Here is a 27975-nt window from a genome sequence, read left to right as displayed (position 1 = left end):
TTTTACACAGTGAGGAGAATAAAAACAGGCTAAAATATGGTGAGCATGAGCTGCTCTGAGTCGCCCCGTAAAGTCTGAAATAATCATTTATCTGTAAAACTCAGAGGCGTCAAAATTTTCACACCACATCATACATCTTTACATATTAACGTCATATTCAGACCCAAAATAAGGTCCGGCTAGATGTTTAGGTCTCAAATGATCTTAAAAAGGGCGGCACGGTGGCGCAGTCGGTAGCGCTGTTGCCTCACAGTGAGAATGGCCTGGGTTCGATTCCCGGCTGGGCAACCAGGGTCCTTTCTGTGTGGAGTTTGCCTGTTCTCCCCGTGTCTGCGTGGGTTTCCTCCGGGTACTCCGGTTTCCCCCCACAGTCCAAAAACATGCAGTTAAGCTAAGTGGACATGCTAAATTGCACCTAGGTGCCCAAAACTACCTAATGATACTGTAAATTTTTAATAATAAATAAAATATTTTGCTATGTTTAAACAATATACTTAACAGTACTGGACATGTGCACCACATTGAGGCTTACAGTCAGGGTTCCCTTTTTTCAGGTAGACACAGAAGTGGTTCTGTTATGGCACTGTCTGAGAGAACCTTTTTGGCAGCTTTATATTTCAGAGTAAGTGAAAGTTGAGGTTCAGGTAAGAGGAAAAACACACTCACCATGATCTGTATCTCGCGGCGACACACCTGCAGATCATGCTCATTATTAACATACATCCGCTTCAGCGCACAGCGAACACCCTGATGAGTCCGGACCAGGAACACGATCGCAAAACCACCTGCAGGACACAAACAAACATCAGAGATTCAAATATACAGATAAAAATCCAGCATAACTAAACGGTCAGGGTGTAAACAGAGTTATTCAGAGTGGTTTGGTGTAAAACGCTCTGTTCTAGAGAAACTGAGTCAGAATTGTTCACAGTGTTGGTGATAGAAACCAGACGTCCACCTCTAAAAGCTCCCTCACAGAGAGTTATTACATGAAATGGTTATGAATTCACTACCTGATGTCTGAGACACTGTTTTATGATAGTTTTGAGAATTTGCATTCATGGAGGAGGGATACATGCAGACTGTTGCAAAGTTTTTTCCCCAAAGAAAACTTATTATTTCAGATTTTCCACTATTTTTCCAACATCAACATTCCATATAAAACCCAGAAGACACGTGTAGGTTCACTGGTGGGTTTTGGATTGTAAATAAAATGTCTATATTTGTGTTTTAGTCACATCACTCTGAATGACTCTCTTTACATTTCTAACACTCAATCATACCGGATTTTTTAAGAACATATCCTTTATGATACAGTGGGCCTCATTCGCCAGTGTTTTGTTAAACTTTCTTGAGAAAGGTTCTAAGAAAAAGTCTACATCAGATTCATGACGTGTTCTTAAAGCGCAGAACTGTTCTCACCTTTGTGCTCTTGAGTGTGTGTAGATTCTGTTCTTACCTAAGAACAAATCCCAAATAAGAAAACACTGATGAAAAAGAAATTTCTTATTAAAATGGTTGGTGAATAAGGACCAATGTTCTTTAAAAAACCTATTTACAATGGGTCCTTTCCCAAAGCTGCCCTCTGGTGGACATCCACTGAAGCGCAGGTAAAAGATGAGTGTCTGCACAGTGATTAATGTAAACGTGATTAATGACAGACACTTAGTGAAGTTAGAGACAGTTTAACTCACAGAGCCATCATCATCATCCCCTGCAGTAATCTGCCTCAGAAGAAAAGGCCTTTATTTTAATTCTACACTGAATATCTCTGCAGAATCTGTTGATCTTAAGTGACCTCTCACTTCTCAGGAGATAAAACACAGGACCGTTTTTGAAATTATATTTTACATATTTATTTTCAATTACTGAATTCAGTATTGTTTCATTTTGCATTCAGTATTTAGTTCATAGTATTGTATTTCAGCACTTTGTTATGCTAAAATATATTCCTTTATTATTACTGTTATCACTGTTATCAGTTTTATATTTTTATTTCCTTCCTTTTTTAATGCTTCTGCTTCTTTTATTATTTTCTGATGTTCATATACAGTTGTTATTTATTTGCTTTTTTGACTGTATGCACGCCGGGCAGACCTTTTACACAGCAAATAAACTGCATATACAGCAAACAGACCATACGCATGCTGAACAGACCGCACACGCCAAATAGAATGCATACATGCCAAAAAGACTGCATTCAGACCTATTAGACTGTATACATGCCAAATAAACTGAACAGGCAGCATACACGCTGAACAGGCTGAATATCTATGCTGCATAGATCGCATACAAGCAAAATAGACAACATAAAGCCTGATTAGATCACATGCTTGTCAAGTAGACAGTATACATGCAGAACAGACTGCATTCATGCCAAGTAACCTAAACTAAATTGCAGCAGGAGGTCTCGTGTTCTGTAAAGCTGCAGTCAAACTGCTATTAAAAGTTAAGAAACAGTAACGCAGGTGGAACCTGGGAACCTGTTCAACCAGAGTATACCAGATGGTGAGATAAAATCTGTGTCATACACACACGTGCACACACACGCACACACAAACACACGCACACACACAGAAACAATGGCATTCTCTTTGATTGTGTGTAGATCTGATCACGCACAGGCATGTTTTGTCACAGAACAAAAATGAAATTACAAAACAGAAAGACTACACTCTTAAGAAAAGAGGGTACTCCCAGCGTTCTTTAATAAACACTACAGCTCTTCAAGGGTTTTCGTCATGGTGAAACCGCTCAACTGATTGATGGAGAATATGATATATGAAAATGATTCTGTATAGCACTAAAACACGGTTGTGCTATTGTAAATAAGCCTGAGATAATCACAATAGAAGAACACTTTTCAATAAGGTTCTATCTAGAATCATTCACAACACATTCTCCACCAATCTGAAGAACAATTTCACCATGCGGGGATACCTTTAAGCATTAATGGCTCAATGAGTGTTCATGGGTCTATATAGAACCATTGTCTCTACTAAAGAAGAACAATTTTTTAGAAAATGTTTAGAAGAAGCACCAAAGATATAACTTATCTGCTTTTTTATATACACTTTATGTACCACATACAGCCTGAACAGCCTATCTATACAGCTAAAAAAAAAACAAACGCAGAAAAGACTGTATATACGGCAAATAAACTGCATATGTGCAGAATACACTGTGTTCACACCAAATAGACACACATATACAAGCCTAATACATGCATGTGTCGTGCTGATTGTCTTGTTAGTTGACATTTAAACTGAGGATTTTTAAAAAGAGACTCGCTTATTATTCATTTATTTATCTACATTATTTGAATTTAATACAGCTTTAACATTTTGGCCTACATGAAACTGATAATAATGCAAACTGCTTTCTGTTATGTTAACAAAAACGTGAAATGAATACACAGTGAATAATGGAGCACATACACTGAAAAGAAACTGTCTCAGTATCACAGCTCACATTCATTCACAATTGTTAGAAATACAATTAATGCAATCCCTCAAAGCAAGCTATTTAAGCAGAGGAGCAGATGAGGAGGGATTTCAGAGAGAGGATTTAGGCTGCCGAAATAAAGCTGCTCTGACCACACCGAGCCGTCACATGACACTTTATGATTCATCCTATGTGTCACAAAAACCCACACAATTACATTTGCGACTACTCAGCCCACAGCAGTTTAGCCCTGCCCACTCACAATGAAGTTATAAGGAGTGTTTCAGCAATACAGGGCAGTCAATCAGAACAGAGCTCATTTACATACATCAGTCTTAAAGGTACAGCAACAAAAACATCCTGTTGAATTCTAAGGGACAAAAAGAGTCATGTAAAAATCAATGATGACTGTTTTTGGTCCGTAAAACTACACAAACATTATAAGTTGGTCTCAGTGAAAAAAATAAAAAAAATAATAACTTGTTAAAGGAGCCCTAATCATAGTACAAACTGTATGCAAACTGCAGGCAGAATCATCACACCTGCCTAACAGAACTAATGACCTGAATTCTGTCACTGTATAACACACTGTGATCTATATACATGGACTGAAGCACGGATACAATCCAGCCTTCAGGATGGGCACTGCTGCTTTTAGCTTTGTTACGTACTTCTGTCTGTCTATTTAAGATAACAGTGTGTCTGCCGTTCTGCAGAGCTTAGTTTGAACAGACCTTCTCCACTTTATCCTAATGATCTATCCCAGAGACCTGGACCTGTATTTATCAGATTTATCAGGGTAAAAATGCTGATCTAGCATTTTAGCACTAAATAGAGTTACATGAACTGATGAGAGCTGATCTGATATCTGAGATCTAAGATCTGATGTCGATAAATATGGGCCTCAGTGTGTTTTTTTTATGAAGGAAGATTGCAGATGTCCTTATTTATAAATATATATTGATAGATATATACTGCTGCCATAACAAAATAAAATATCTGTCTATCTAGCTATATATATATATATATATATAGCTTTATATGTTTCATTATAAAATTTGTCCAATTAGTCAAATATTAAATTTAAATCATTTTGTTCACAGTTTTTTATGTAGCAATACTGGTCCTGTTCTAACTGATCAGATGTCTCAGAAAATAAATATTGTGACATATCATGCACTGTGAAAGCGTCTTCTCTTTGTAATTCTTCTTTTACTCCTTATTATTATTATTATTATTACTATTATTATTATTATTATTATTATTAAGAACAATTAATAATATTGTTCCATTTTTCTTAACATTATTCCAGGATTCCTATTGGAATCCTCAACTTCAGGCTTTAATGAGAATTAGGGGTGGGTAATATGGCAAAAATACATCACAATACTTGAAGAAAAGTGTTTTGTGGCATTATTTATCACAATACAACCAAATATTGCCCCTCCCCCCATACTCCTACTGAGAACTCCTGCTTTGTGAAACATCCTCCTCACACATGGAGAAGAGCTCTGCAGGCAGGAGGCCACAGTGACCCCCTGAGATGGACACATGCTGACCCCGATGTCCTACATACCTTCTGCCAGCGTTTCCTCCACGGTCACCTGGTGCCGTCCCACTGTGAAATTGCGGCCGATGAAGTTCCCTCCTGCGCCACTGGACCCTCCAGATCCACCAGCCCCTCCGGAACCCGGGCCGGAACTGACCAGCTCCCTCCGAGAGTCAAAGAACTTCTTCATTGTGCAAAATGTTGTGTTATCAGGAAACAAGTAAAAATACAACCCTGTTTCTGTGCCCTGCCAGTGATGCTGTTATGAGTTGTGAATGTAAACAGATGATCTAAAGCCTCTGAGCTGAATCAGCAGGAGCTACTGCTGCATCACCAGCGGCCTGTGTTTGTACTGGAGTCCAGCAAACAACTCAAAACATAAGAGAGGCAAAAATGTGACTGCCACTGTAACGTTATTTCTGACCACTGCCATCCAACATCTGTCCCCAGCCAGCTGTTCGGAGCTAGGAGAGGCAACACTACCGTTTGTTTGGGACCTTAAGCATGTCTCTGAGTTCTTTGTAGCTCTGTTAAACCGTTAGACACGATTTTAGCTGCTTATTCGAGATTATCGTCGCTGCGGAACCACCTGCAGCGAGTGGTGAAATCACAGACAGCTCGTTAGCGCTCTCAGAGGCTAACAGCAGCTGGCTTTCACAGCAAACCGGATCCCGCTTCACATCAGACACTTCTAACGTCCATTTAACGTCCAATCTGCTGATAACATTTGTCAATGCAGTTTCAATGCAGAACAAATCAGTGAGGTGTGAGGGAGAGTTTGTGCCCTGATTTTTCTTTCTGAATCTTCTTGTTGGGCTGATGTGTTGCGGAATGGAGAGTGAAGCCGGAGTCCAGCGGGGCGCTGGAGCATCGCCGATCTACAACTCATGCTCATGCGCTTTTCTGCGCAGCGGAGCGCTTGCAGATCGGCGAAAGTGAGCCGCTGTGTGTAATACGTATTAATGCACTCCAGATGTTCAGCGCAGCTTTACAGTGGGGTGGGTTCAGATATTACAGGGCAAACCGGTCCTCAGGAACCCTCCATTTCTCCCAGCCCCAAAACGTCTGAACCAAGCTTTGGAGACACTGAATACCTGGTACACCTGCTGGGAGCTTGGCTGCAGCAAAGACGTGGACTGGCTTTGATAATGGGCATCAGTTATAGGGAACATCTAAAGCAATTATACTTATTTTATGTTCAGCTGATGCTAAAGTCGCGTATTTTGTCCTAAATGTGCAGAAATGCATATTATAACTAGTCTTAAGTTACATTCGTACAATTTACTGAGAAGTAAAAAATAAAACTAGAGAATAAGTAGAAAAACAAGCACTTTATGCTCAACACTGGTCCTAGAGATCCACCTCCCTGGAGAGTTCAGATCCAACGCAACTGGCTCTAATGTTCATACGCAACTAAAGACCTCCATTACCTGGATCAGGTGTGTTGGATCAGGGTGGTAGCTCTCTAGGAGTAGGACTGAGCACCCCTCACTGATCTATGACATTCGTGACCTTACAGTATTAAAAATAAATCACTCTAAACACATTTCAAATTTCAACAGTGTGCATATAAATGATAGTAGTAGATAGATAGTAAATTGTAAAACAAAATAACTACATTAAAAAACTCAAATGTTAATCCAAAACATGTGAAAGCTCTATGATCTATGATATTTAGTTTCATTCTATCTATTTTCTTTCCCACCCGTATTCATACACCCTCCGCCTACTCATTGGGCGAACCAATCAGAGCACAGGCAGCAGGATAGTTGGCGCCAATCACAGTGCAGGAAGGCGGGACTTGTCTGAGCACGGGGGGGGAAAAAGTCTGTCAGATTCAACGAGGAAATGAAATAGGATTCAACGGAGCAGAGCCGCCACCCACAAATAATTAAATCCAGCCATCGGTCAGAACTTCGCTCCATTTCTGCTCTCTGTCGGGTGGGGTTGCCTGAACATACAAACTTTCCTAAGGTAAGACACAGCAGAGCTCGACAGCTCAACATTTCGTCATTCTTCTAATGTAAGAACACCTTTCTTCCTCGTTTCGTCTTTGTTTATGTGGAATGACACAGAATAGAGATGTTTATGGGGCAAAAAGTTGGAGGAGTTTTGTAATCCTCTGCCAGAAAGTTGGTGTTTTTTCTGCATGACATCAACTGCAAACTTCACATAACTATGCTGAGAAGTCTGGTTTAGACACATTGAGCATAAACGTGAGCGAATAACAGACTTAACGCCTTAAAATGAAAATGTTGATAGTTTTCTGTAATTAATTTGTCATAGATGTCACTTCTTTTAGTGTCCTCTTAGATATGGTTCCATCAGTGAGATTGTTTTGGTTCCTTTTTAAGAGAGAGAGAAAGAGAAAGAGAGAGAGAGAGAAGACGGGGTATCATTGTATTCCCCACAGCTAAATATAACTTTATCACAAAAATAACGATATTATTAAAAAAAAATATCAGATATCAAGCGCTACCGTTGACTGTCCAGAACTCATCTATGCGAATTCAGCCTGAGTTTCTCCTCTAAATTTTGAGATTCAAAACACTTGTTGCTTGTGCACTAAAACAGTGAAATATCGCAATAGTATCATTAATAAAGTATGAAATACTTGTGTTTAAAGGGTTTCGCTGCTAAAAAGCGACCTAATTTAGTGGGTTTTACTAATAAAAACGCTCATAAACCGAAGTTAGAGGAGTTACAGAGCTTAGCTAATGTCAAGCTAACGGTTATGCTAAGCTAACTCCCCTTCGGTCACGTGAGCACATCTGTCAACCGTTTAATTAGTGAGACTGTTTATAGTAAAATTTAGACTTTGTGTTGTGCAGATGTGCCCACAAGTTCACCTTCAGGCTGCAGGAGAGTTCCCTCACAAAACAGACAGTGCTGTGTGATAATAATATAATAATCTGTAATATTTTCTCCTCTGTATATCATTAGTGTACAACTAGTGATCCACACACTTAAAAAAAGATGGTTCTTCAAGGGTTCTTTAGTAAAGACAGTGGTTCTGTTTGGGACTGTGAGCTCTATATTAACCATTTCATGCTTCAATGGTTCTTTGCATGGTGAAATGGTTCTATATAGCACCAAAAACAGTGCTATTGTTACAAGCTTGACATTGTTACAATAACAAGAACCCTTTTTAGTGCTATGTAGAACCATTTTTTTAAAAAGTTAGAGCAGAACAGACGTCTGTGTTTGTTATTGACTCAGCTCTGCGCTTTAAGTTCAACAGAGCAAGATGACAAGCTAACAAGCAAAGAGGATTTGAAAGTTGACACATGGCACTTAAAGATAGTTTATCAGAAACACCCCTCTAGTAGGCCCACTGTAACAATAGCAGGACCCTTTGTGGTGTTTACATAGAACCTTTTTTAAAAAAAAATCTGAAGAACCATTTCACCATGCAGAGAACCCTTTCAGCATGCAAAGCGTTCTGTGTATGTGAGTGTTCATGGCTCTATATACACTCTTGAAAAAGATAGTTAAAGCAGTGGTTCTATATAGCACCAAACTTGTCAGTTGTCAGTGTTAAGCTTGTAACTATAGAAGAGCCCTTTTCACCATGCAAAGAACCATTTAAGCAGGTAAATGGTTCTTTAAGTGTATGTCGTTCAAAATAGGACCATTGTCTTTACTGAAGAACCCTTGAAGAACCATCTTTTTTTTAGGGCGTATTGAATATGATCTTGAATATTTGAATATTCATTAAAATTTCATTTACAAAATTCAGTTCTTATTGTCATTAAATGTCATTATTACAGTTATGATTACTGTAATATTTGCTTTTAATGTTTTCTTTGATCTTGATTTAATTTTTTATGTGTGCTTTTTAATTACACCTAAAATGACAAAAATGATGCACAGAAATGTGTGAGTTCATAAAAGTCTCACCATATATTTGCTGTAGCTTTACAGTGTAGGTTTTTCTATCAACAAACAATATTTCAACAGAAAAATCTTCATTTATAAATTATTATTTATCATTTTCATTTCTGTATCTATATCATAAAGTGCTTTTTGGTGAAAAACATCCTCTGGATGGAAATGTAGCTGCTTGAACAGATGAGCTCCAGTTTCAAACACAGCTGGAGGGGTTTCTGATAAATTGGCCGGTTAGTGTATAGTAGCTGTAAGGTCCGTGTGATGAATTATTCATGCACGTTCAGAAGCTGGTGACCCAGAACAGGCCACCAGCTGCCCCTCTGTCCTTCAGGGAAGCCCCTTTGTGTCTGTAAGGTGAGCAGGACTATGATAATTACAGGTTTGTTTCTCCTCCTTAATGATTTTGTGGAGCAGCACTATATATTTATTTACACTGTCGGCGCTAATCAGGGTTATTTTACACGCATCATCATTCAGACTTTCAGATTACAGAGTAGGGTCACCTCAGAAAGAGTGAGACGTCGATTCAGTTACGATTCTTCAGGAAACGATTCAGTGCATCACAGAATCAGTCAGTTAGGCTTTATTTGCACTCAGAACTACATTGATGGTGACCCTCGTTAACAGTGTAACTGAGCAAGTTAAACAGGGAGTGAAAAAAATATTAAAATGAAAACTAACTGAAACAAATCAAAATCAGCAACACGAGAACAAGAAGATTTATAAGAAATAAAAACAAAAGCTCAAACAAGAAATAGGCATACTAGAGCAATAATATGTGTAATAAAACAATATAAAGTACACACTTTAAAAAGATGGTTCTTCAAGGGTTCTTTAGTAAAGAAAATGGGTCTATATGGAACCGTGAACACTCAAAGAACCCTTTGCATGATGAAATGGTTTTTCAGATTGATGAAGAATGTGTTGTATTTGGTTCTATTTAGAGCCTTTGTGAAAAGGGTTCTATACAGCACCAAAAAAGGTTCTTCTATTGTTGCAAGCTTGACATCATAACAGTAGCAGGACCCTTTTTGGTGCTATATAGAACCATCTACAACACATTCTCCAATCTGAAAAAAACATTTCACCATGCAGAGAACAATTTAAGCATGCAAAGGGTTCTCTTCAGGTGTTCATGGTTCTTTAAAGAAACACTTCCTTTACTAAACAACCGTCTTTTTTAAGAGTGACAAGTTAAAGAAGCAATTAAGATAGTAAGCAATAGGGAAAAACTAAAAATATTAGAAGTAAGGTTTTATTATTCAATAAAATAGCAAAATAGAAAAAATAAGAATAACATCAAATAAAACAGCTGCAGGCTGAGTGGAGGAGGTTAGAGATTAACATTTTAAAATAGTGAAGTGACACCAGCGAGCGGAGCTTTAGAGTTTCTGTATTCCAGTTCAGTATATAAGTAAACTTGTCTTCCTTAAAAATGCACTTCGGGTACGTTCACATTACCAGGTTGAAGCAGCGCAAATCCGATTTTTTGCCCTAATGTGACTCAGATCTGATGTTTTCAGAGCTGTGTGGACACACAAATCTGATCTTTTCAAATCCGACCTGAGCCACTTTCGTATGTGGTCCTAGATTGGATATGTATCCAATTCGTGGCCATGAGACCTTAATGTGAACGTTCAGATCTGAATTCATGTGCTTTTTTTCCACTGAGTGTGTGCCGTCATTCAGCATTACCATGGCAGCAGCACAGAACAGAAGTCAAAGCCTGTAAACGGTGGAAAAGCAGCACATCTCACCTTATTCGCCTTTGTCTCGCTCTAATAATACAGCTGAGAGCTGATCAGAGTTAATTATCTTCACAGCAAAGATTCATTCAGCTCGTTAGTTTGTTTGCTCATGATGAACGGGACGCACATGATTCATTCACGTGACGTTACTGAGTAGGATGTATGCATGGAGTCATTTCAGGATGCTGGTTCGTTTACATTAATAACAGATTTGAATCACTTACCTAAATGAGTGTGAACCATCGTATCAGAGATATTGAATTTGAGCAAAAAATCGGATTTGAGCAATGAGACTTGAAATGTGAACATAGCCTTCATTTCTCCTTTTCACTCTCTCTTTATATCTTTATTTGTCTGTTTGTTTATTATTTTTCCCTCAGGGACCTGTTCATGTTCTTGTGTGTGGATTGATTTGGTGAACAGTGATTTTATTGCAACCTTGTGAAAATCTAACAAAAATCAAATTAAAATAAATAAATACTTTATGAACTGTTTACACAGTTCACTGTAAAAAAATCCTTTGTCAGTTCAACCTAAAAATAATATTTAACATGGTAACAAGCATTATTGCGGTTATATTCACCTCAAATAAATAGTTAAGGAGCCCATATCAACTTTTTAAATGTGAAAGTCAAATTATCCTTACTTATTTGGAATAAGTTGGTTTGTTTGTCAAAGTTTCAGAACGTATTAATCACTCTGCAGTCAATATAGTCCATATATTGCTGCTGTCGGAAGAAAACCTCATATCTCTATTTTTGAAAATGCCTGTTGTCCTTCATATTGTGTGTAAATTTCATGAAGAGTGGACCAAAAGAAATGGCCCAAAACAACTTGGAAAAAAGTCTGGTTCCATTGGCTTATGTTAAGAGTAAAGTAGGTTTTTCCTTCTCATATAAAGTTACCATTTTGGAGATACAAGGTTTTCTTCCAACAACAGCGATATGCAAAAACAGCCTGATTTGAAATGATTGTTTTTGTCATGTCACAGAAAACCAACACATTTACATAAATCCAGCTTCCATCACTGTGTTTGAGGTGAATAAAACCAGTTAAATCACTTTTTACCTCAGTCGAACTGCTTTATCTGATTAATGTTTTATTTTCTCTTGTAGATCTTCTCTGTGTTTCCAGTTCAGTCCTGTAGCACCATGGCAGCAGTGAGTTACATTTAAAAATCTATAATGAACAAAATGCATGTTGTGTTATTTTCACATTGTCCAGTCTAATAAGCCAACTCTGACTTGTAATTAACTGTATATAATATCAATAACAGTGAGGCTGGATGCACGAGTAGGATTTGTAGGCAAGGTTTGTTAAAACATTAAGATGTAACAATTAGAAAAGATGATTATCCTTACATTGAGTGCATTTACATGCACTTAATAATCTGGTAACTGCAGAAAATCAGATTGTGTCAATAACTATTTCCATGTGTTTACACTTAATCTAATAACTGCAGAAAATCAGATTGTGTCAGTAACTGGTTCAGTGTGTTTTCATGCTCTTGAGTAATCAGATACTGGGGAAACTCCGGGTCTACATGAGTCAGGCAGTAATTGGATTTCTGCTTTACAACCGGCCAATAAACTCACAGAATAAGACGCGACGTAAGCGTACCGTAAAACCCAAACTTCATGAGCGCCTTTTTTTAAAACATCAAGTCACTTTAGCAGAAAATATGAACATACATCATCTAGAAGAAAGAAATCAGAGTAAGAGGTTCACATGCACTGAAAAAAACCATTACTGAGCTCAAATCCAGCCTCTTTATCAGATTTCTTAATCAGATGTATAGACCTTAATCTGATCTCTGTGCTGTTTACACAACCACTTAATAATTATCATGTTATTAACCCCCTAAAAAGTGCACTGAAGTCCCTGTAGTTACTGAATAATAAACTTTATGTAATAGGCCTAAGATTTTGAGGGATTAAATGCATGTAAACGCACTCACTGTCTACTGTGCAAAGTCTTCGCGATCCAAACGGTACCTGATGTCATCTGCTATTGTTTTCAACGTTAACTGTTCTTTTTATTTGTCATTATGCCATTTCATTTATTTGTAGTCATGCTGGTAACATGATTTAGCAAGTAAGCTAAGCGGTTGTCATTACCTAACATCTGTTATTGTTGTTTTCAAACAGACGTTAGTTGCTAAGACCAGCTTAGTCACAGTTGAGCAGTTTTGGTTGGTGCACTGGATGTTAAATTTAGCATTTAAGATCTGTTGGCACAGTCAGCCTGTATGTTGTGAAACGTGATGTTATCTAAAGCTTAATTCCTCTTAAATGTTCTGCAGAAATATTACAGACATACAGCTCCATTTACAGAAGGTTTGCAGCATATAGAACAGTCCCATATCCTAAAGCTCATATCATGGAGTTTGGTGTAGACTGTAAACAAGTTTCCAAACATACCATTTAATCTCCACTCTACACTACACTGTAGTATGAGTTAGTACTACACTATACTATACAAGCCCCTACTACAGTCCATATATGGGAACAACATATATGGAAACATTTAAATATCAGTCTTTAGGTACAGTAACAAAAACAGTCTAGATAAAGAGATGTTTGAAAATGGTTGTGTAAAACTGAATTATGACTGTTTGTGGTTCATAAAAACACACAAATATTAAAATGAAGCGCGTTTCTGTGCTGCAGTTGGGCACTCGTGGTACAGTGAAGGAGGCCCCAGGATTTAATCCTGAACAGGACATAGAAAACCTAAGAAAAGCCATGAAAGGAGCAGGTGAGGAGCCCCGATTTTACGATTTCTTCTTACTAAAGCAAATTACTGACACTTGTTTTACTTTATCATATTACTGACTCTCGATTTACTGTCCACATTACTGACCTTCCTTTTGCTGTACCAAATTACTGACCTTTGTTTTACTAATACAAATTTCAGACCCTCCTTTTGCTGTCCACATTACTGACCTTCCTTTAACTGTACTGTTTTAGTGACCCTCCGTTTACTAATACAAATTAATGACCTCCCTTTTACTGATACAAATTACTGACCCTACTTTTACTGTACCTAATTACTGACCCTCCTTTCACTCTACCAAATTACTGACCCCCCTTTTTACTGTACCAAATCGCTGACCCTCCTTTTACTGCACCAAATCACTGACCCTTCTATTACTGTACCAAATCACTGACTCTCCTTTTACTGTACCAAATTACTGACCTTAATTGCACTCTGCCAAATTGATGACCGTTGTTTTACTCTACCAAATCACTGACCCTCCTTTTACTGTACCAAACTACTGACCCTCTGTGATCACCCTCTAGCTATCCATGCATTTCAGTGCAGAACTTACAGTTCAGAAAGGCTAAATTCAAAAAAGTGTTTTGGAAAATCTGCATCAGCTAAAAGACAGACTGCAAAAGACTTTAGTGCTTTAGAGCTCTGAGGAGAGGAGGAGAGGAGTAAAGGAGAAGAAAAGTAAAGGAGAGGAGTGTCTCAGTGCTGGAAACACTGATGAAGTTAAATTGAGTGTAATTGGTATCAGCTGAGTGCAGTGTGAGGTGAATTACATAAAACAGGGTCAGCTGGTGATAAACAGGAAAATGTTGCTAATGCTGTCGCTGTATGTGAGAAGTTCTCAGTGGAGAAAAGCCTCTCCTCCCCCACTTTTGTTAAGCTGGACTCTAAACAATGCAGCCGGTGGGATGTATTGTTTATTCTCTTCTGAAATAGCAAATAGAGCCTTAAAGCGATAGTTTGGTGGGAAAAAAACAAACTTGCACATTTTGCCCCTTTACTCCAAATGTAGTCCATCATTTGTGACGTGTTTGGTGTCTGAAGTATGCTTTAGTTTTAGCACTAGAGCTATAAGGCTAATGTAGCTATCAAGTAATGGAAGCTAATACCTCACCAATTGGCATTCTCTATTAGGTTTGATTGATTTTGCAGCTGTACAGTGTATGACACAAACTGTATGTAGCAGCCATATTGAATATAGTTCAAAAGATGCATGCTTACAATAATTACATTAGCCTTGTAGCTCCAGTGCTAAAACTAAAGAAGCAAACTTCAGACACCAAACATGTCTTGACTGATCGACTACATTTATGTAAATGATGTTTTTCCCCAAACTCTTTCTTTAACGAGGTGCTTTTTCTTTCAGGCACTGATGAAGCAACGATCATCACCATCCTTCCTCACCGCACTATTGCACAGAGACAGCAGATAAAGGAGGCTTACAAACGGGCCGTAGGGAAGGTAAACATCACCCTATACACTACACTGTTCATTACTGCCAGGATTTCACAATGTTTAACACAACTTTTCCACAGTAAAGCACTGTATTTATCAGTTTATTGTGAAACACTCAGGAACTCACTAAGGACTGACCATCACACAGGAAACCCTTCATTCTTCATTCAGTCCACATCGGAGACACATGTGAAATGGCATGCAAAGAGCGGGAGGAGTTTTGGTTGTCCGGGAGGGGTTTTGGTTCTACTAGGAGGAATTTCAGTTGTGCTGGGAGGGATTTTGGTTCTGCTGGGAGGGGTTTTGGGTGTCAAATGTGTCTTGGAGAGACGGATGTGTTTACGCTGCTATAACGTGGCTCAAATGCGTCTCAGTTCACCTCCTGAAGTGGTTTGAGTGATCAGATTTGTATCTGTTTTAAATGCATCTAGGCTGCGTTTACACTTTCATTTTTATGTGGCCTCATCCAGATATAATCCTGATACTCAAGACACAAGTGACCATGTGTAAACCGGCTCAAAGGCTATGTTCAGACTGCCAGCCAAATCTGATTTCAGTCATATCCAGATTGTATCCAGATTGATGTTTTAATAGGCTGGACAGCAAAAAAAACCCTGCAAATCAGATCCAAATCACATTTGCAGGTGGTTTGAAATGCAACTCCAATCTGATTTTTACAGATGCATCTCAGTCTGGACGCTCTGGACGCTCAAATCGGATTATACACGACAAACAACAAAAATGATAAATCCCGTGTGATGAAGTGCTGGGATTCAAGAAGAGCTCCAAAAACACTTGCAAATAATAGTGCGGACAGTAGGCTCAGAAGGTCTGATCTGAGAAACCAATCTAATTAACCTGCAGTCTGAACACAGACTAATTGTATGGCAGAATAACAACTACATCACAGCAATCATGTCACAGTGTATAATGTTGCTATTTAACTATTATTTACTGTTAATATGGTTCAGTAAATGACTTTAAGAGTAATGCAAGTAATTTATGATTTTTTTACAGTGTGAAGGCTGAAAGCGCTTCAGTACATGGAGATCAGTGATGCTATAAAGAAAGAAAACAGAACGGTTGTTAACGTTTGTGTCATCAGAGATTAGAACGTCTGCAGACGCTAATCAATCACATTTTGCGAGGTTTATGATGGAGGTGATGGAGGAATATTCCTTCTGCATTTACATAGCGATTTGGTTTGCAAGGTAACGAGATATCAGGGTAGACTAATGTGTGCTTTTTTCGAATTTATGGTCGTGTGTATGGCTTTGCAAAGGGAGCGGCTCCAGATGTTTATCATTGACTGATAGAGAGCAGCTAACACGTTAAACGGCAGTATTGATCTGTTTTAGAGACGGCTTCTATGGCTCCAGTGTGTTAAACAGTAACTCCAGCTCTGACAGAGTGCAGGGTGTGAAAGCTGAGGATCAGATTGAAGCTGAATGTTTGAGCGGAGAGTCTTTGCTCTGCTCTGCTGATGTTTGCAGAAGTTTCTGGAAAGAACAGCATTCCCTGTGTGTGTCTGTTTGGTCAGAAACAGTGAGTCACACGGGTGGGAACGGCATGGAGTGCAGGGCTCTCTCGCCCTCTGTCTCTCTCTATCTCTCTCTCTCTCTCTCTCTCTCTCTCTCTTACTCTGTCCATAAAAAGTTTGAGGACTGTTCGAAGAGCAGGTTTTAACAATGATTTTCTTTTCAAAACTGGTGTTAAAAGGTCTTCCCGAAGCGCTTTTGCAAAGTTAAGAGGTTTGAGTGCTGACATCACAACAAGGGGATAAAATGGGCATGGTGTTTGACTCCCAACGTGAATTACTGGGCACTGGTTCCATTATTTTCTATTTATTATTTTTATTTTGTGCAACTTGGTGAAGCCAAAGACACATTTCCAGAAATGGACAATAAAGTTTATTCTATTCTACTTTTACAGCAATTTACTGAACCATATTAAACAGTGAAATAGAAACGTTATGCTGTACCAAGATTAGCGATGTAGCTGTTATTCTGCTGTTCACTTACAGTAATAAACTGTCATTAAAATACAGAAATATCCTGTATATTTGCATAACAGCTGTTAAAGTAATCTAAGTAGACAGTAATTTTACCCTAAATTTATATATGAAAAAAATGAATTTAAAATTTTTTTCCAGACCTATAAATATTTTTATTTTTTAAATGTACATGAAGTAAAAGAAGAACCAAAATAAAAAACCATACTTTGCACCATATATGCACAGAATATGTATTTTTTAAATGCAAATACATATTTTACAGTTTAACTTTACTTATAATTTGGAGCAGCATGAGCAGAAAATTGCGCATTTGGCAAAACCAGTTTGTAAAAATTGTCAATATCAGTGTTTCAGCATTTAAACATTCAAAAAAATCCACTGTAACACTTTGATACGAATAATGACAATAAGTAATGACAATGTTTTTGTTAAAATGTCTTTATACCTTTTTAACTCTCGCTTTCATATGCCACTCTCATTCATGTTGTTCACTGTGTGAGTTTATACTGCAGTTAATTGTAACTGATAAAAAGCTAATAATAACTAATAATAAATAAATAAATCTCTGATCTGGCTGGTTTCTCTGCAGGAACTGGCTGATGATCTGATGTCAGAGCTGTCCGGTAATTTTGAGAAAGTGGTGATCGGGCTGCTGATGCAGGCACCAATTTATGATGCATACGAGCTGAGAAACGCCATTAAGGTCACTGTTAACGTCTGTCTGTCTGTCTGTCTGTCTATCTGTCAGTCCGTTTCTATATCCATTAAAATAACTATATGTCTGTCTGTTTATCCATCTATCTATCTATTTATCTATAAATCTATTTCAGTTAAGAATGACAAATTTTGTGTTCAAATAATAGATTATCTTATTTAACACAGATAAAGCGCTCAGGTTCTTATGTGTTCTAATTACGCTCTCTATGTCACAGATATGATGTGTTATTTTGGCCAAAGTGCAGCATAAACAAGCTTTTAAAATTAGACAAACTTAATAAGTTCAGTAGTTCAGTTCTATTTATTATCAGTTCATGTGATTTTATATGAGGGTTATAGTACAGCTCTGATGTGTTTAGTGAGAACACAGACAGTCTGTTATTAATTAACACATTATTTGAGTATGTTTGCAGACCTGCCATGTTCATTTAATCACAAACCCGTGATTTACAGTTTAGTGATATAGCTTTTCCTCTAAAAGCACACCTAGATGTGGTTAGGTGTTAGACAGATCGGGACTGACAGCCATAACTGAGATGTGTTTGTATGTGCGTATGTTAATATTCAGGGTGCTGGAACAGATGAAGCGTGTCTCATTGATATTCTGGCCTCCAGGAGCAACTCGGAAATTAAAGCTCTCACTGCAGCCTACAGTAAAGGTAAACACTCACACAAGGGGTGCACAAACTTTTTTGTCAAGTAGTAGGCGTGAGTCAGAATTTTCGAGAATATTCTAATAAAAAATCAAATGGTAAATTAGATTTTTAATATGTAATATAGCTTCTTTCTAATGTTATACATTCTCATATTTAAGAGCCATGAGCTGTCTGAACTCTGTCCTCTACCAGAGGGTAGTGTAGAGCTGCGTCTTACGTTCTGGTCAGAGGTTCTAATCTGTTTAGTCCAGGAACAGAAAGGCAACCGCACACCTTATAAAGACTGATACAGCTGCCTAAAGGCTACTGCACACAATTTTAGGCTACTGCAGCCGTCAAAGGGCTGCGGCTCGGCCTCTAAAGGCTACTGCAGCCGTCTAAAGGCTACCACACGCCATGTAAAGACCACTGCAGATGTGTGTTTGTATGTGCTTATGTTAATATTCAGTCATCTAAAGACTACCTCACACCATCTAAAGACCACTGTAGCTGTCTAAAGAGCACCTTACACCGTCAAAAAAAACACTGCAGATGTGTGTTTGTATGTGTTTGTGTTAATATTTCACCGTCTAAGACTACCGCACACCGGACGAGAAGCTCCACACCATGCAGCAGATAGAACAGAGATCAGCAATAGCACAGAGAAAAGCTCTGATAAGCATCCAACTCAGCTAAAAGGTCCAAGGAGGTTACGATGCAACTAGGCTAGTAATGTTAGCAGTGGTGGTGTCACTGTTTCTACTAAGGGCTAACAATTCATTTAGCCTTACATTTTAGCACATTGCCTTGCCATTACTTTTATTACAGGCTCAGAATGACTGTGTGGATTGTATGAAACATTATAGAGCACTTTTTAAATGAAACAATAGAAGCCATATCGCCCCCTACACTTCCTGTAGTGTATTACAGTCTGTCAGAATGACTGTGTGGATCATACTGAGACGCTTTCATATGTGGTACTGAAATCCGATACGTATCCGCAATGCGGCTCAGTCTGAACAGCCAGATTGGAATTCATGTGGCTTTTACGCCAGTCCAACTCATTCGTCATAATTTCGCTCTGCTGATACCTCAAGAACATTTGGGATAATATTTCTGTACATAAATTAGAAGAGACGTATCCAAAACACCTCCGTGTTTGAAAAGATTTCGAAAGAAATGGCCGAATGCGGCAGTAGGAGAACGAGGCTGCTGCATCAAAGAACAGTTTGAAAGCAAAGTTTAAAGAATCCGAGGACACGAACCAAAGAAGTGCCTGTGGCCGAATATTATATACTAAAATATGTTTCAACAATTCAGATTCCCCAGGTTGATGAATGCATGCTCCTGCTGCAGTATTTGTTCACTGTCTGCTGGTCTGTTCAGGTTATGGTTCCTTTTTTGCATAGTGGCGTTACCATTTGAGTATGCAAACTGTAATGGTTTTATTTTCTTATAACAATGGCAGAGTATGGGAAGAACCTGGAGGACGATATATGTGGAGACACGTCTGGGATGTTTAAGAGGGTTCTGGTGTCTCTGCTTACGGTAATACTCCATCACTCCATCACACACACCATCACACCTTCTGCTCACCACTTTCTGTAATGTTGCTGCTCTTTATAGAGCAACAAAATTAAATTCATTTTGGCGTTAATTTTTCCCCTACACATCCTGTTACCTTCAGTGAGCTGTGTGAACCCGTTTGAAGAACATACTTAAGTAATAAACAATTAATTTTTATTTATATAGCACTTTTGGTTATAAAATTTCATAATACTTTAGACCGGAATAGAAAAAGATAAAAAAAGACACAAACAGGAGGAAATGAGCCACGCTACCTCTTGGTGTATACAAATCTAAACAAATAATCTGGATTTTAAAAACAGTATTATTTATATAGAGTATTAGGAGCTCTGTAAGAAAATGGTCTTCCACTAAATGAGCTGTAAGAGATCCTATAGGATGTCATATTTAAGTTTTTAGTGTTAAGTTAGCACAAGCCTACCTGTTGCTATGGTAACCAGGAGGATTGTATCCTGGCAAATTAATGTTTTGCAAAACATACTAGCATGAAAAAATATTTTTTCTCTTTTTAAAGGAGTTTTAAAACAAATTCTCTAGTCAATACAGCCCATATATGGACTCTGAACAGCCTAATTTGAATTCACTGCTTTTGTGATGTCACAAAAATGAAGATTTTACATATATCTGCCTACTCAGCCTACAGCAGTTTAGCCCCACCCATTCATGCTGAAGTTATAAGGAGTGTTTTTAGCCTGGATTGCCTTTTGAATGAGGCACAGCCAATCAGAACAGAGCTTATTTACATATATCAGTCTTAAAGACACAGTGACAAAAACACCCTGTTTAATTCTGAGGGATACAGAGAGTTTGGAAAGTGGTCATGTAGGGTAAATGTGACATATGTTTTTTACCACATAAACCCACATAGATGTCATAAGTCAATGTCAGGGAAGAAAATAACATGCAAGAAATATGTGTAACATGCCTCACAGCAAGAATGGCCTGGGTTCGATTCCCGGCTGGGCGACCAGGGTCATTTTTGTGTGGAGTTTGCCTGTTCTCCCCGTGTCGGCGTGGGTTTCCTCCGGGTACTCTGGTTTCCTCCCACAGTCCAAAAACATGCAGACATGCTGAATTGCCCCTGGGAGTGAGTGTGTGTGTGACTGTGTATGTCCGTCTGCGATGGACTGGCGACCTGTCCAGGGTGTATCCTGCCTTCCGCAGGATACACTGGGATAGGCTCCAGCACCCCACCGCGACCCAGGAGGATAAGTGGTTTAGATGATGTATGTATGTATGTGTAAAATGGACAGAAGATGATGTATGTATGTATGTGTAAAATGGACAGAACAATACATTGTATACATGTGTTTGAATGTGGTTGTGATGGTCAGCCACAAATTGTTCATCAGGGAGAATAAAGAGGGTTAAACACATGGTTTCACCGTCGCCGAGCTGTAGGTTGCTCTGAGTCTGCAGAGCGCTCCTGTCTATTTGCATTGTAAATCCAGCCACAGCAGCACACCTGCACAGGTGTATTCTCTCCCCATTGCACCTGTAGAACAATTTACATGCCACAGGAACTCACCGACACGCTCTGACTGCAGACAGGTTCTCTGACGTTTGGCTGTAGAGATGTTTAGGAGACTGTAGATGGCACCACAAGACATTGTAATTTTAAGCTGCAACAAAAAAAAGATTTTCAAATCTTCTACTGTCCATATTAAAGCCAAATCATGTTAATTCAGAACAAAACAATATCACACATGTAAATATGTGTGCCAATATAAGTCAGTGAGTATTTTTGTTTATTAAGCACATCTAAAACAAAAGTGCTATGCATAATAAGAATATATAAAAATATCAAAATGCACAGTAAATACCAGCTCTTTCCAAGTAAATCAGAGAGAAAAACAGCCTAAATGTATATTCATTAAAATTTTAAATGCTAGTGTAAAATATAATATTTTAAATCTTACAGGGATGTTATTACTTTATTTGAGAATAAGAGTAGAAAAAGTCAAAAAGAAGACTGGATGTCCCCAAACTTTATAGGCAGTGAGTTTTGCATGTCAGTGAATCAGGCCCAACTGTGTTGATGTATGTTTGTTTGTTTGTTTGTTTACAGGCAGGTAGAGATGAGAGCACTACTGTAGACGAGGCTTTAGCCAAACAGGATGCCAAGGTGAGCGCAGACAGTCCACTTACTACTCCCAATTAACTGGCTTCTCATTCAAATTTTCCGTTCCACTACAGTACCAGTGTTACAGCTACACTATGTAAGGTGGAACAGAAACTTTTGGTCTAAAATAAAAGGCTAAAGCTCCAAGATGAATAAACACAACAGGACTAAAAGTTAATGATTAAAATGGAAGTTAGTAAAAAGTAGATACTTTACTCACTGATGTACCTGAGTAGTGGAGTTGACTGTAACGTGTGTTTTACAGGAGATTTACGAGGCGGGTGAAGCTCGCTGGGGAACAGATGAGGTCAAATTCCTCACCGTCCTCTGTGTGAGGAACAGAAACCATTTACTGAAAGGTACTCATTACAGAACTGATAGATAGATAGATAGATAGATAGATAGATAGATAGTGTTCAGTAGTGTACAGTATACTGCCCCCATGTGGTGTGAAAGTGTTCAGTAGTGTACAGTATACTGCCCCCATGTGGTGTGAAAGTGCTCAGTAGTGTACAGTATACTGCCCCCGTGTGGTGTGAAAGTGCTCAGTAGTGTACAGTATACTGCCCCTGTGTGGTGTGAAAGTCTTCAGTAGTGTACAGTATACTGCCCCCGTGTGGTGTGAAAGTGCTCAGTAGTGTACAGTATACTGCCCCCGTGTGGTGTGAAAGTGTTCAGTAGTGCACAGTATACTGCCCCCGTGTGGTGTGAAAGTGTTCAGTAGTGTACAGTATACTGCCGCATGTGGTGTGAAGGTGTAAGCACGGTCTTACTTTAATTAACTGATTTGTATTCTCTTTGCTCCGCCTGCGGCAGTGTTTGAGGAGTATCAGCGGATCTCCGGCCGTGACATTGAGGACAGCATTAAGAGGGAGATGTCCGGCTGTGTGGAGGACGTGTTCCTGGCTATAGGTGGGTGGGGACTTTGGGGGGGTTTATGGGTGATTGATCCGGTGGGTGGAGTTCAGGATCGAAGGTTCATTAAGAAAATGGAGTAACTTTGTTTACTGAGCACAACACACAGACACATCAGTCTAACACAGCGGCTCAGAGCTCTTAATTATCTTTGAGATTTCTTCATTAAAAGTGATGTTTCATACACTCTTAATAAAGGTGGTTCTTCAAAGATTCTTTAGTGAAAACAATGGTTCTATATAGAACCATGATCACTCCAAGTACCATCTGGCTCTATATAGAACCATTTTCTTTACTAAAGAACCCTTGAAGAACCATCTTTTTTTCTAGCTTTTATACACATATCTATTGATTTACTCTGATTAAATTATACTGTATACACATATCTATTGATTTGCTGTGATTAGGTTACAAGATCATTTCCAAAAAAGTTGGGACACTGTGCAAAATGTAAATAAAAACAAAATGCAATAATGTGCAAATCATTTAAACCCTATATCTCATTGAAAATAGTACAAACACAACATATCAAATTTTAAAACTGAGAAATGTTATTGTTTTTTGAAAATATGTGCCCATTTTGAATTTGATGCCAACAACGTGTTCCAAAAAAATTGGGACAGGGGCAACAAAAGGCTGGTAAAGCTGTGTAATGCTAAAAAAAACACCTGGTGGTTAATTGGCAACAGGTCAGTAACATGATTGGGTATAAAGAGAGCATCTCAGAGAGGCAGAGTCTTTCAGAAGTAAAGATGAGGAGGGGTTCATCACTCTGTGAAAGACTGCAAAGGTAAAAATTGCAACAATTCAAGAATAACGTTTCTCAGCATAAAATAGCAATGAAATTTTGCTTTTCATCATCTACGGTAGGGCCTGGGTTCGATTCCCGGCTGGGTGACCAGGGTCGTTTCTGTGTGGAGTTTGCCTGTTCTCCCCGTGTCTGCGTGGGTTTCCTCCGGGTACTCCGGTTTCCCCCCACAGTCCAAAAACATGCAGTCAGGCTGATTGGACACACTAAATTGCCCCTAGGTGTGAGTGTGTGTGTGAATGTGTATGTCTGTCTGTCTGCGATGGACTGGCGACCTGTCCAGGGTGTATCCTGCCTTCCGCCCAATGACAGCTGGGATAGGCTCCAGCACCCCACCGCGACCCAGAAGGATAAGCGGTTTAGATGATGGATGATGGATGTATGCAAGTTACAAGGCTGAAAAACAGTATTTGCTGGCCGTGATCTTTGGGTCCTCAAACGGCGCTGCATTAAAAACAGACATGATTCTGTAGTGGAAATCACTGCATGGTTTCAGAAATACTGCTGAAAAGCACTGTCTGTGAAAACAGTTTATCACTGCATCCACAAATGCAAGTTAAAACTCTAAACACAGCGGTAAAGATGGGCCTGTCCCAACTTTTTTGGAACGTATTGTTGGCATCAAATTCAAAATGGGCACATATTTGTCAAAAAACAATAAAATCTCTCAGTTTCAACATTAGATCTGTTGTCTTTGTACTGTTTTCATTTAAAAATATGGTTTGCCTGATTTGCATATCATTGCATTCTATTTTTATTTACATTCTGCACAGCGTCCCAACTTTTTTGGAAATGGGGTTCTATATTGTATACACATATCTATTGATTTGCTGAGATTAGGTTATACTATATACACATATCTATTGATTTACTGTAATAAGTGTATACTCAAGGGTTGATCATTTTAGAATTAAGTGTGTTTACGGATAGCCTGGGAACTCATGGATCCAGAGTCTTTCTCTCACTCTCTCTCTCTCTTCCTCTCTCTCTCCTCTCTCTCTCTCTCTCTCTCTCTCTCTCTCTCTCTCTCTTCCTCTCCCCCTCTCTCTCTCTCTCTCTCTCTCTCTCTCTCTCTCTCTCTCTCTCTCTCTCTCTCTGTGACTAAATGGCAGTTACAGTCATAAATTACAGGTCACACTGTGCCTAAAGAGTAATTAGCTGTACAAAAAAACAGCAATCTTTGACTATCTAGTTTCTTTTTTTTATTTTTAACAAATTTAATTATTTAATCAACCAGTTTTCAGCATTTTCCTTCAACCTCATAAAACCTGTTTAGTCTGATGAATACTTAAATAAATCTGGCAAAGACATCTCTGACTGTGACTTCATTTCTGCATCAATTCAACCCATTTCTTACAAAATTGAGCTAAATCTGGACACTAAACATGTATCAGTTGATTTCATGTCTCACCTCTGTTGTTCTGCAGTGAGATGCATCAAAAGCAAGCCGGGCTTCTTTGCGGAGAGACTTTACAAATCTATGAAGGTAATCTCATCACTGCAGCCTGTTTATCTACTGGAAGTCGACTCTGAAAAGAATCACAATATATATAGAATAAATGGAATAGAGAACATAGGAATCACCGATTTAAATGAACTAGATGGTTGTTTGTGTTGTACTGACTGTGCTGTGCTGCAGGGTTTGGGGACTACAGACAGCATCCTGATCAGAGTGATGGTCTCTCGCTCTGAGATCGACATGGAGGACATCAAAAATGAGTTCCTGAAGATGTATGGGAAAACTCTGTACTCCTTTATAAAGGTGAGAGGACAGATCAGTCATTTTATGTTGAAATTGTGGTTTGAAAGAGTGCAGTTTTCAAATTCGCTGCAGTTTTAATTCTATTAAGACATTGTCTTCTGTTTTAAGTGGGAAAATTAAACCTAACAGCGTGAAGCCTGTGAACCACCTGCAGATAAATTAGGCCAATCAAAAGCAAGCAAGTGCTGTGACATCCATAACTAACCGGCAGTCTGAAGCTCTATAGTCAGAGTTCATGCCTCAAGACAGACAGAAGAAGTGGATTTGGGGTCTTGGGGCCAAAATAATAGACCTGGGCCTCAGTTTATAGAAAAATAATCAAAATTTACACAATATCGATGAATTATCACAATATTGCTCAGAAAAATCCCCAGAATTGTTCAGCCTTAGTGTTTAGTAAAAAAGGGTACATGATTAAAAATACAGCAGCAAAAAAGGTCACTTTTTATTTGGAGACTTCCCTATAGATCATCTACAGAAGCTTTGCTTTTGGACAGTCTATCTGGCGAAACTAAAGGCTTTTACACACTGAGTTTGATTTGTTTTTTAATATTTCAGAATATTTCGCATTTTCGTTTTGTTAATTTGCATCACGTTTGGTGGCTTTTACTGCACCGACAGGGATGCACACGTGATGTGACTCATCTGCCAACATTAGATTTAAACATGCGCCTGGGCTTGTTGGGTTTGTGAGGTTAACAGAAACCAGCTAGTTCATTAGCAGCCTTGAGGAAAAATGCACTTTGATAAAATCTGAAGTTTCCAGGCTCCAGCAAATGAGGCCCTCTGTGATTTATTTGAGGAAAAATGTGAATGTATCATCCAGAGTTTCTCCTGCTGTAAAACATTTTTCTTTTGGCGTTCTAGGGCGACACGTCGGGTGATTACCGTAAGATCCTGCTGGAGTTGTGTGGACCAGAGAAGTAACCGCTGTGTGGAGGAGACACCTTTTATTATCATGTAGCTAACACTCTACCCTGTTTATTAGTGTGTAGCTAACGTCTTCTCTCGCTGGCCTTTTGTCCGTTTGGACACATTTCAATACGCGTCTCTATTTTTCACAGTTTGTAATGCCAATTAAAGAAAACTGGAGCTTTAAACTTGAACAGTGTGATTATTTTTATCTCCTTGGGGTCGAACTGGAGTCATTTTCATGTCCTGAGGTTAAAGAATTACATTACTGCCTGATCTGTAAGGGTCAATAATAGACTCACTCTCAGACTGAAGTGCATTTGTCTAATTCCTGAGAACACAATCTGTTTAATCTGTGACATCTTGATTGACTCGGTTTAATTATACTAATTGCCTGCTGGCCAGCTATAAAACTTTCCATCGCTCCGTTCGATGAGCGTACGCTGCCAATTCAGCTTTATAGAACTGAACCTTAGGACCTTCGGAAGACACACAAATTGATGTGTACTTAAAACCCTGCTCGTTAAATGAACAGAGTGATTCAGAGTGGTTAGGTGTAAAATGGTTCAGATTTCTTTACAATTGGTGCTGATAGGAACCAGGGGTCACCATGACTACAACACAAATATAGACATTATATTTACAATCCAAAACCACCAGTGAACCTACATGCGTCTTCTGAGTTTTATATGGAATGTTGATGATGGGAAAATAGTGGAAAATCTGAAATAATACGTTTTATTTATGCCCTGCATATTATGTATCCCTCCACCATGAATGGATTTCCAATTCTATCATAAAACAATGTCTTAGTCATCAGGCAATGAATTCATAACCATTTCCTGTAATAACTTTCTGTGAGGGAGCTTTTAGAGATGGACGTCTGGTTCTTATCATCACCACTGTGAACAATTCTGACTCTAGAACAGAGTGTTTCACACCAAACCACTCTGAACGACTCTGTTTACATCTTAACCACTTAATTATGCAGGAGTTTTGAAAAAGCAGTGGAGTTTCCCTTTAAGACAGCTTCAGTATTTGCAGTGAGTGGACACTGGGTGGCATCTTCATCCTCTTGTAAATGACTGAAGGTTTCACTGTGGATGTCCCAGTACAGTCAACCCCTGAGCACTCAATAATAAATGAGCTCAGCTGTAAATATGCCAGTCAGAGCTTTTTTATTTTTTGGGACACACAGATGGGGAGGAATGAGACGCATTACATATTCCTCCATGTGTTTTAACTCGAAAACTGACTTTTTCTGCGGACTAACATACAGATGCTGTTCAGTGTCCAGCATTACAAGCAGCATTTTATCATTAACTACACACAACTACGTACCATATTCTTACACCGTACACTCTACAGTATATCATTACATTCTACAACATATTCATAAACTACACACTATACTCTCACACTACACACTATATTCTTACACTACACACTATACTCTCACACTACACTCTCACACTACACACTATACTCTCACACTACACAATATACTCTCACACTACACACTATACTCACACTACACACTACACTCTCACACTACACACTATACTCTCACACTACACAATATACTCTCACACTACACACTACACACTATACTCTCACACTACACACTATACTCTCACACCA

General features: G+C 38.7%; 2 protein-coding genes across 2 annotated transcripts; one reads left to right on the top strand and one right to left on the bottom strand.

Annotated features, from left to right (window-relative positions):
- Window positions 1-534: 534 nt before the first annotated feature.
- On the bottom strand, window positions 535-5183 carry LOC118825104 (AP2-associated protein kinase 1-like). Its single transcript, XM_036595639.1, has 2 exons — window positions 5021-5183; window positions 535-785 (listed from the first exon to the last, which is right to left on the bottom strand). The coding sequence occupies exons 1-2, from the start codon at window positions 5181-5183 to the stop codon at window positions 535-537; spliced, it is 414 nt and encodes a 137-aa protein (XP_036451532.1).
- A 1638-nt stretch (window positions 5184-6821) lies between these two features.
- Window positions 6822-26528, top strand: anxa4 (annexin A4). Its single transcript, XM_036595084.1, has 13 exons — window positions 6822-6967; window positions 11748-11792; window positions 13302-13389; window positions 14774-14868; window positions 17466-17579; window positions 18162-18252; window positions 19697-19776; window positions 21884-21940; window positions 22203-22296; window positions 22754-22849; window positions 25088-25146; window positions 25300-25422; window positions 26290-26528. Exons 2-13 carry the CDS (start codon window positions 11784-11786, stop codon window positions 26347-26349), a joined length of 966 nt encoding a protein of 321 aa, XP_036450977.1. The 5' UTR covers window positions 6822-6967; window positions 11748-11783; the 3' UTR covers window positions 26350-26528.
- Window positions 26529-27975: the final 1447 nt, after the last annotated feature.

The sequence above is a fragment of the Colossoma macropomum genome, unplaced genomic scaffold (assembly GCF_904425465.1).
Source record: "Colossoma macropomum unplaced genomic scaffold, Colossoma_macropomum, whole genome shotgun sequence".
Taxonomy (NCBI): Eukaryota; Metazoa; Chordata; class Actinopteri; order Characiformes; family Serrasalmidae; genus Colossoma; species Colossoma macropomum.
The sequence above is the reverse complement of the archived record's forward strand: the minus strand, read 5'-3'. Positions and strand labels throughout refer to the sequence as shown.